This window comes from Erpetoichthys calabaricus, chromosome 2 (assembly GCF_900747795.2).
Source record: "Erpetoichthys calabaricus chromosome 2, fErpCal1.3, whole genome shotgun sequence".
In the NCBI taxonomy this organism is placed as follows: Eukaryota; Metazoa; Chordata; class Cladistia; order Polypteriformes; family Polypteridae; genus Erpetoichthys; species Erpetoichthys calabaricus.
In genome coordinates, this window is record NC_041395.2 from 56,270,203 (window position 1) to 56,280,382 (window position 10,180).

General features: G+C 37.3%; 1 protein-coding gene across 1 annotated transcript in view; it reads right to left on the reverse strand.

Annotated features, from left to right (window-relative positions):
- Nucleotides 1–7,453, reverse strand: part of LOC114645907 (alpha-1,3-mannosyl-glycoprotein 4-beta-N-acetylglucosaminyltransferase C-like) — a 32,451-nt gene extending 24,998 nt beyond the window's left edge. Inside the window, exons 1-2 of the mRNA XM_028793822.2 lie at nucleotides 7,373–7,453; nucleotides 5,711–5,859 (exon numbers count right to left, since the gene is read on the reverse strand). Coding sequence (XP_028649655.1) covers nucleotides 5,711–5,845 — 135 coding nt within the window. The 5' untranslated portion in view covers nucleotides 5,846–5,859; nucleotides 7,373–7,453. The remainder of the gene's footprint in view (nucleotides 1–5,710; nucleotides 5,860–7,372) is intronic.
- Nucleotides 7,454–10,180: the final 2,727 nt, after the last annotated feature.

The following is a 10,180-nucleotide window of genomic DNA, read 5'->3' on the forward strand; positions in this document are numbered from 1 at the left end:
TGGTCACCCTTCTTAGAAAAAAAAACATATTCCAACACAGCAGGCATAGGAGAGTTGCTTTCTATGGAGCTTGTTGCGTTGCTTACCTGTATGCATCTAAATTGTGTTTTGTGCGATTTTTAAAAATCGTGGACAAGTGACTACTCACATTGCATGATAGAGTCACCAGTCATTTATGTGCTCATACTGCACCAGCACTTTCAGTGCAACTGACGTGCCACAGCATGAATGTTTAGACTATTCACGTGCAATTCATAATCATTGCAGCTGATGCACAATAAATTTAAGGAAATTAGATGGCAACATCAGAAAATTGGCTTATAAGGCTGCTCACACTACAAGGCAGAAGGCTGAAATTTCTGACATTACAGGAATTCTGATCGTGCAGCAGCCCAATTGTCAGAGTCAATCAGGAATCCCATCATAGTGCTCGTGAAACAATGGCCAATAAAGCTAAACTTTGGGATGATTCAGAAAATCAATCGGTGACTAAAAATAGGGTTACAATTGTTTCAAAATTGCATGGTTTACCCAGTTTAAGATGTCTATGCTGTGCATCTGCCCAGTATAGACAGACGATTATGCAACTCAAAACAATGTGAAAATGCCAGTGTGGAAAGAGATCATTTTCATTTAAAACACCTTTTTTAAATGAAAACATACTAGTAGTGTAGAAGTAGCCTTTCAGATATCTTTTTATACCATTATTTTTCTCTTACTGTCAAATTACCTTTTTAGTTGTTGCTCTCTTGGTCTCATAAGCTACACAGTTTGAACTATGGTTACATATGTCCATCCATCCATCCATTTCCCAACCCGCCGAATCCGAACACAGGGTCACGGGGGTCTGCAGGGCTCAAGGCAGGAACCAATCCCGGGCAAGAATACCAAAGTTGCCATTTGCTAGGTAATTTTTTTTATCCAATTACTCATTCATTTAGAGCCTCTGGTGCATTTCAAATTTGTACTTACACTTTTTATTTTTTTCTGTATTGTGTGTAGCAAACTTTTGAATTTACTTTATTGCTTCTACAACCCGCGTAAATCTGGAGTGAAAGTAATGGTTTTACATTTCTTAGAATCTTTCTAACAATGTGAAACTTGCTATATTGTAATATTGCTATATTGTAATAGTCAAGTGATCATAATATAATAAATTGAGACAGGTTGGCCCTCTTAATGTTATGTTGACATAAGTTAAAGCCAATGCTCCTGAGTACCACCAATTTTGTTTTTATAGTTCAGATAAGGGTAATAATCAATGCTTATCAACATTCCTTTCTAAAATTGTGTTTTTAATAGTATAATAAAGTTAATTATTGACACCACTAGGTGTGGGAAAGTTACTGTTATAACCCAAATGTCCTCACTAAGGTGTAGCTTCTCTCCCATTTGTAGCACCCTCATGGTGAAATTCTCCCTTATGTATATGGCTGACCCACCTTTTCACACTTGTCTGTCTTTTCTTAAATAATGAATATTCACTTATGCTCATTTTCATCTCCAGAATCCGACCAGGTTCCTGGTAATGTTTTCTGTAGTAATCTTGTACAGTTATATACAACTCTAATTTATCTATACTATTTTTAATATTCCTATCATTAACAAAATCATTTAGCTCATTATTAATTCTATTGCAACTTATTCCCTGCTGGTAAGTAATTTCAATATGTAATTTCTTCATTTTGTTTCTTTTCAATCCTGTTCTCAAACAGTCTTTGCATACCCCATCTTGATAAATCGATGTTTCTCCCATTCACATGTAGAGAGTCTTGGAGGTACAGGTACAATTTGTTCCCGAGTACCACAGATACCTCATAAACTCAAGCCACTCTACACTGCACCAAAATGTAATTTTCATTTTGAAAAATGTGAACTTCTCTGTTCCATCTGGACTGGATTACCTTGTTTTTGAAATTGCCTTCTTTAAACTATCATTTGTTCCAGCATGGACAATGGCAAATGGACAAACCCAGTTCTGGCCAAAAGTTTATCCATATGGAAAAGGAGATTGCCTACTTGTATATTGTCAAGAGAACACGCTGTATGAGACTACCTCCTTGTCACCTACTGTATGTAAATCTACAACTCCATCACCATAATAATAGAGATCCTTGACTACCGTGCCAGAGGTTTACTGTCCAGGCCCACCAGGTGCTCAGACACTTTTAACATCTGAGCTGAAGCCCCTGCTTGCTGACAACATCTAAGACGTGGCGCATTTGTCATGTGAAATTGTCATATCTGGATGAGTTCTTTGAAAAGCTCAGGTTTAAGAGGTCCTAATATTGAAGTGCTGAATGTGTTGGCCTCTATCCTTAGTATAGTCCTCCAGACACGTTTCTGTGAATCCCAGTATCGATACCTCTAGTTTTTTTAGATAAACTGTTTTACATCCCCTTTTTTAGATTGGTTGCAAAGATGCCATCATTGAACTTACCTCCAGCAACACTGAAGTTGATAAAGAAGGCTCAGTAAAATATGGATGATTTGGTCCCTTTTTTTTAAAACACACCTTAGGCTGATCTACAGCTAAAAATTGATATATGACTTACTTTACTGTTATTTAAATTTACCTGAACATCCACTAATTATGTCTATGTGTAAGCTTCTCTCTGTCATGAGTTGAATTTTACTTTTAACTGCCACCATTGCAGATTTAACTTCTGATGTGATTGAGCTTAACCACATTCTGTTTCTGAATGTGTTATTCCAGTGTGATCAATCACTTTACCTGAATGAGCATAAAATAACTTACTTACTTACTTACTACCCCATTTTAAACATTTTAAGCAAGTCCCATTCTGTTGCATACTTATGCATGGTATGTCAATGGATTGCTAAAATTTTAGCGCTTTCCTTGAGTAAATTATTATACCTAATCATACAGCAATACTTACCTAACTAACGCATTACTTCTACCAGCATAAATCACAAGTGAATGTTCACATTAATGAAAATTGCAAATACAATAAACATATTTGTAGAGTTATGTGATTTTATTATTTTTCTTTAACGTGTTAAGTGATATTATCTTATATATATATAAACATCTACTCGTAAAAGTGTGTGTGTCTGTCTGTCCGGCCTGGAAATGCGAGGCTACAGCATGAAGCTCAAAGAAAGCGACTCTGTTGACAAAGTGAAACTGCCACCGCTAACACACAAACAAGGCAAGCACATCAACAATGAAGGCGATCACGTTGGCAAAAAGAAACCGCAGAAAAAAGAGAACCTCGCTTAGTCGCTAATGCACAACCGATGTGATTGATTGATTGAAGTGCCAGGATCCATGGTTTCTAGGAGCCCAGGCTTTTTACAGCACAAGCTTACACAGCTAGTAGACAATAAGTTTATGATGTTTAAACTATAAGGGCACTTTTTTTTAGTTGACCTTTTAATTTCTGTAATAGTAGTCTGCTTTAAACACAGAAAAAGGAAGTGTTAGTAGAGACAGCAAAAATGAGACTTGCAAAAGGACAGTCTAAGACAAAGAAAGATTAGAACCTTAAATGGTAAAATAACCATTGGATATCTTCATGATGAACACATCTTGTGAACATGTGCTGATATGGCTTGTCAAAATGAAATTGGGACAGAGAGAGGCTAGGGGTGTTCACCATGGCACATACAAGCTTTATAGTCGGCAGCTTAAAGTGAAAGCATTGAATTGACGAGAGAGAAGGAATACAGAAGAAGGAGGAGAAGCAAGAAGAAAGCCATCAAGGAGGCACACATCGTGAGACTAGCAATATACAGTAAACTATAAGACACAAAGCCACACACATTGGGTATGTTAGCCAGCACTGTCTATGACATCTCCTGAAATATGTATTTTGTTTTTTGGCACATTAAGAATATTTAAGAATGTTAAAGACTATAATGATTAAATAAGGGCGGCACGGTGGCGCAGTGGGTAGTGCTGCTGCCTCGCAGTTGGGAGACCTGGGGACCTGGGTTCGCTTCCCGGGTCCTCCCTGCGTGGAGTTTGCATGTTCTCCCCGTGTCTGCGTGGGTTTCCTCCGGGCGCTCCGGTTTCCTCCCACAGTCCAAAGACATGCAGGTTAGGTGGATTGGTGATTCTAAATTGGCCCTAGTGTGTGCTTGGTGTGTTTGTGTGTGTCCTGTGGTGGGTTGGCACCCTGCCCGGGATTGGTTCCTGCCTTGTGCCCTGTGTTGGCTGGGATTGGCTCCAGCAGAGTCCCGTGACCCTGTGTTTGGATTCAGCGGGTTGGAAAATGGATAGATGGATGGATGATTAAATAAAAGTTTAACACCTGCTCCCCTTGTTTGACTTGCTGCCCGATATTGCCGTCTGGGCTACAGAGAAAAGAGGACACATAGCAGTCAGTTCTGGATGTAGTTTGTATCTGTAGTCCCAGCAGCAAGTGCATTGTGACTGCAGGAATGTCTCTCCTTCCGGACTAGTTGAGATAATAAGACAAGAAGAGCAGAGGTGGAGGACGTATGTGTGAGTCTGCGAAACAAAGAATCTGGGCATGGAAATAAAAGTATCTGTGTTTTAGGAGAAGGTAACTCCAAAACCCTTCCATGATAGAAAAATAAAACAAAAGTGTTTTTATCAGATTGTATGTGTTGCTGTTCTTCCATTTGGATGGAGTTATGATTTGCACTTTGACAAAACTAAACTGAATTGAATTGAATTTGAAGGCAGCAGGATAATAAAAACAAAGCAAGACAGATAAGTACTTAAAAAGCACATAACCCCTAATGATTTAACAGCTGTCTGAAACAGAATGATCTCACATTCATAAAAATAATGATCATCACAATACCAAATACATGTCCCCACCTATGTAGAATATGTACTTCTCCTTCTCATTAGCTCCCTGTTGAGTGGGAAGCTACTTGTAAAGAAGATGGACATACTGTGAGTGGAGTAAATTAAAAGAATTGAAAGATGTATTGTTCATCAAGAGAATAACAGCCAAATAAAAAGAAAATAAAGACCTAAAGGAAAACAAGACCAGTACCAGGAAAACTAGCTTAAGTAGATATGTATAAATGCAGGAAAACAAACCAAAATCCAAAATGTTTAAACAAATGGAAATATCTCTGTCTAAAATTGTGATTGAAAATTGAACTTAAAGGTCAAAACACAGAAATTTAGGAACAGGGACAGCTCTACTTACTTCATTCTGTAACTGCATTTACAGAAAACCCTTAATCCTATTATATGTTACTTAATGTAGTGGCGGACAAAATTAAAAACACATCCAAAAGAAATTTGTTGTCTGACCATTTTAATTCCTATTCATTAATCTAATTTGGATGGTGTGCCTTACATGTTATACGTGTTATGTAAAGGGAAATTTCCTGTACAGTATGTCTTTAAATTTTAACACAAACCTTAAACTTTATGAAAGATATTCCAGTTAGAAATTGATTTTTGGTAGTTTTCCTCTACACAAACCTGTAATGATTTCTTCTCCTCCTCCCCCTTAACAATTCCCTGTGGCAAACAGGACTTTTATTTGTTCTTAAATTTTTTACATTAGCTTTTGAAAATCAATATCTCTTATATTGAAGAAAGAAAAAAATACATCATAACAGCCTTGGCTTAAACAATATCGAGAAATTTAGAGCCTAAAATGTGTGTATATAGTTAATATTACAGGTATGCCCTACTAACCATACCTGTAAAATTAATTGAAATTATTATTTATTAATTTATTAATTATTTACATACCTGTTCATCCTGTAAGAATTTGCAGTCCACGTCTTGGTCAGGAAGATAGTGCCATTTTAGCAGTGCAAAAAATATTATGATCAAAAGAATCAGGAAAACATTGCGATGACAGTGATACTGATATAGACCTGTCATTGTCCTTTCCTCTCCTGTGAATAAATGAATAAATGTATAAATAAATAACAAGGCTTGTATTAAAAAAAAAAAAAAAAAAGCAAGCTAAATCAACTGATGGCAGATACTTAGAGCCCGTCACCTTGGCAGGGGCACATAGATGTACAAGAGTAGACAATCTATAATAGATAAATGTAAGTTGAAGGGGCAGCATGCTAATGTGGCTGATAAATAAATGCCTATGCTAAAGCTGGATGAATTCCTCCCAGTTGGCTAATGTAAATGTTATTTTATCTAACAGTATTAATACAGTAATCCCTCGCTATATCGCGCTTCGCCTTTCGCGGCTTCACTCCATCGTGGATTTTATATGTAAGCATATTTAAATATATATCGCAGATTTTTTGCTGGTTCGCAGATTTCTGCGGACAATGGGTCTTTTAATTTCTGGTACATGCTTCCTCAGTTGGTTTGCCCAGTTGATTTCATACAAGGGACGCTATTGGTGGATGGCTGAGAAGCTACCCAACTTACATTTCTCTCTCTCTCTTGCGCTGACTCTCTCTGATCCTGACGTAGGGGGTGTGAGCAGGGGGGCTGTTCGCACACCTAGACTATACGGACGCTCGTCTAAAAATGCTGAAAGATTATCTTCACGTTGCTACCTTCTGTCTGCAGCTGCTTCATGAAGCGACATGCTGCACGGTGCTTCGCATACTTAAAAGCTCAAAGGGCACGTATTGATTTTTCTCTGTCTCTCTCTCTCTCTCTCTCCCTGCTCCTGACGGAGGGGGTGTGAGTTGCCGCCTTCAACAGCTTTGTACCGGTGGTGCTTCGCATACTTAAAAGCCAAATAGCCCTATTGATTTGTTTGCTTCACTCCTTTGAAGAGGAAGATATGTTTGCATTTTTTTAATTGTGAGACAGAACTGTCATCTCTGTCTTGTTATGGAGCACAGTTTAAACTTTTGAAAAAGAGACAAATGTTTGTTTGCAGTGTTTGAATAACGTTCCTGTCTCTCTACAACCTCCTGTGTTTCTGCGCAAATCTGTGACCCAAGCATGACAATATAAAAATAACCATATAAACATATGGTTTCTACTTCGTGGATTTTCTTATTTCGCGGGTGGCTCTGGAACGCAACCCCCGCGATGGAGGAGGGATTACTGTATATGAATGTAGGCAATACTAAGCACTAAGTTGTGAAATCTGAGTTTCTTTTTTCAATTATTGGGTTGGACTTATTATTACCAACTAATTTAATTTTCCCTTTTTTCACCAGACTGACTTGGCCTTCATCTACATGGTTGGTTTTCTTCCTCTCAGTTGAGGAATGCTGCCTCACTCATTGCTGATGCTAAATCATCGGGGTGTGTTATCACATCTAAACTGATAAAAATTACATTGTAGATTGTGTCACAATAAGAGACTCCAGACATCACAAGAAGGTTTGGGGCAGCCACCCGCATTTTGTAGTCCAGGCTGCAAAAGTTATGAAAATAGCACAGGGTAGTTTACACTACTGAGTCCAAGACAGAACTGATCACCAGAGGAAGGGGAGTGGCTTTTATGGAGAGTAGACCGGAAGTGATGTTGCCCGTGGGGCGGGGGCTGGACGTGATGTTGTCCTCGGGGCTACGACTGGAAGTATCTTCCTCTGGACTTCGGCACCTGGTGGGATTTCCCGGGAAAGGTCTGTAGGGAACAGAGGAAGAGAGTCAGTGCAGCCCTCCGCCCCCTGGTTGGACAAGTTGTTATGATTAAATAAGCCCTTCAGCTGCCTCCCACTCCCACGTGTGTGACAATTGTTACTGCTGCCAAAATAGTTTGTGCGACTTGATATTGGATACAGATGGTATAAAAATAAATAGAATAGAGGAACACAGTTAAACATATGTATACAGCAGCTCTGTTACACATATGCAGCCAAGTGCTATAAATTTAGAATCTGCAGTGTCCCACTGTCCCTGAATTTATTCTAAATTTAAATAGAATGCTACATTCACTTATGTACAATTGCTGATACCAAAGAATAGTCAATCAAAATCGAAAAAAAATGTCTTAAGCAGGATTCAGCTATCACTTTCCAAAAAGCTTTAAACACATGTCCATATATTTGTCTATGGGTGTAATTTATCTGGAACCAGACTGATTCTGGCTTTTCTGTGTGTCATGGATAAAGAGTCCAATTTTACATAATGATTTTTAATTCTTATGGAAATTCAAAAACACACACCCTGCCTAAAACAGTCACACTTAATATATATACTGTACCATACTAAAACACAAGAATACTCTAGATTAAAAAAACTGAATAATCAAGAGAAGAAAATGTTTATAACTAAAATATCACTGTTCCTACAAGTCAAAGCAAAGAAGTTACTGATGGAAAATTAAGGGTTGGAAATTCAAAATGGGAATAACAATTTTTGCTACAAGACACCTTTAATGGGACGCCAGAGGATATTTTAGAAATCCAAAGTCACCTGATACCTCTATGACAATATGATGTCATAGATTTTACCTTGTTTGTATGCCAAAGCCACCAGATCACCTGAAATTGTAAAACAGTCATTATAGTGTACCTCTTCTGTCATTGTACTGCCAGATGATGGCATATAGCAGGCCACTTGGGCAGAAGTGAAGGACTTGGAAATGAATAACTTATATGAGTCAGTAAACCATAGTTATTTGATTTAATTTTTTTTTTGTCTTTAATATCTATTTGTTACAGCCTTGTTGTTCATCATTAGTAACATTTATTTTCTGGGAGTGTGATGTTTTTTGAGGAAGATATTAATATTATTGTCATTATTGTATAAGTGTGTCACAAAGCCATTTAGGTAGCATATTGCAATGTTGCCAATTATGGTTGCTAGGAATTATTTCCCTAGAGACATTACATGAAAGTTCTTCTATAATTCTTGGCATAACACCTCAGTCCGATGTCCAAGATATTGGTTTTTATTCTGAAACAACCATAGTCTAGAGTGCTTTGTGTCTGATATTCTGGTTACGATTCTTAAGTTTGCTTCTTCATTTAATTTTTGGTCTTAGGATTTTGGTTTTAGATACACATTCAAGCTTCTTGGAAAGACCTGAGGCAATTCCTGTTTTTGACTACACTCACTGATAGATCTCTGGGTTTTGTTTTTTTAAAGAATAAACCTTTGGCACTTAGTAAAGTATTTTATTTTCATCCATTTGAAAACATGTTCATCTCCTGGTAAACTCTGTGGCACCATACCAAATATAAGGACTGGCTAGAAATACTTAGCTGATGAGACAACCTTGGGTTGCAGTTCAACCAAGTTGTTTATGAACTCCTGTGACTGACACAACAATGACGTCTAAATAACAATCAATGGTCAATACCAAAAGGACTAAAGATCCTTTTACCAAAACTACAGAACTACAATTAGCTTGTTGATGTTGATCACCTACAAAGAGTTGAAAGAAGGCCATTTGGAAAAAAGTGTATTTTTTCTTATCTCAACAGGATTGTGCAGAAAGTAAGACTGAGCTCAGTGAAGAACAAGCACAGCCAGCTTTGTTATTTCAAGGTGGTTGAGTTGTCCTTCCCATGTTAGCAGGCCTCTTTTTTGGTCAATTCCAGACTTTATAATTTTTCTTGGCTTCTAATAATTTTTCTCTCTAGTCTTTTGGAATATTTTCCATATTTTTGAATGTTCAGATTTTTAATATTTAATTGTTTCCATTACAAATTTGTGATGTAGCCTGATAAAAATGGATGATTGTTTGTTTTCAGTTTACTGCAATGTCATTACCAGTGCCATCATTTTCTGTATGTATGCGACTGTGGGTCACTAGTCGACAAACTCCAGAAGTAGAATTGAGTTACATTGTTAGGGTGACAGTTATATGCCAGTGACTTAGTACATTCCATGTCTAAGTTTGACTATTCTAATTGCAATTTAAAGTGTTTCAGATTTCTGATTTTTGTCAACAAACTTACACTCTGTGTTTTGAGTTTCATTTGATAATATTTTGGATTTATACATGTGTTTGGTTTTATTTTCCTCATTCTGGTTACGCTCATTTCACAAACTTCATTTCTTCTTGTTAATATTGTGCCCTTGCAGCCTGCCTTTTTTCACCTCTTGGTAGAACGCTTTTCCTCCAATATACACAATATTTTTAGAATCTTTTACTGTCCTTCAATGCAAACTTAACCAATCAGGTAAAAGTATGTGATGTTTTTTACTTGGTCACACCCTAAAGCTAGATCCAATCCACATATAATTGTTATAGTCACATTTCAAGACTTCAGTGATATTTCAAATCCTCAGTATTGTAACTGTTATCATAAGAGAAAAGCGTCCACTGTCATACAC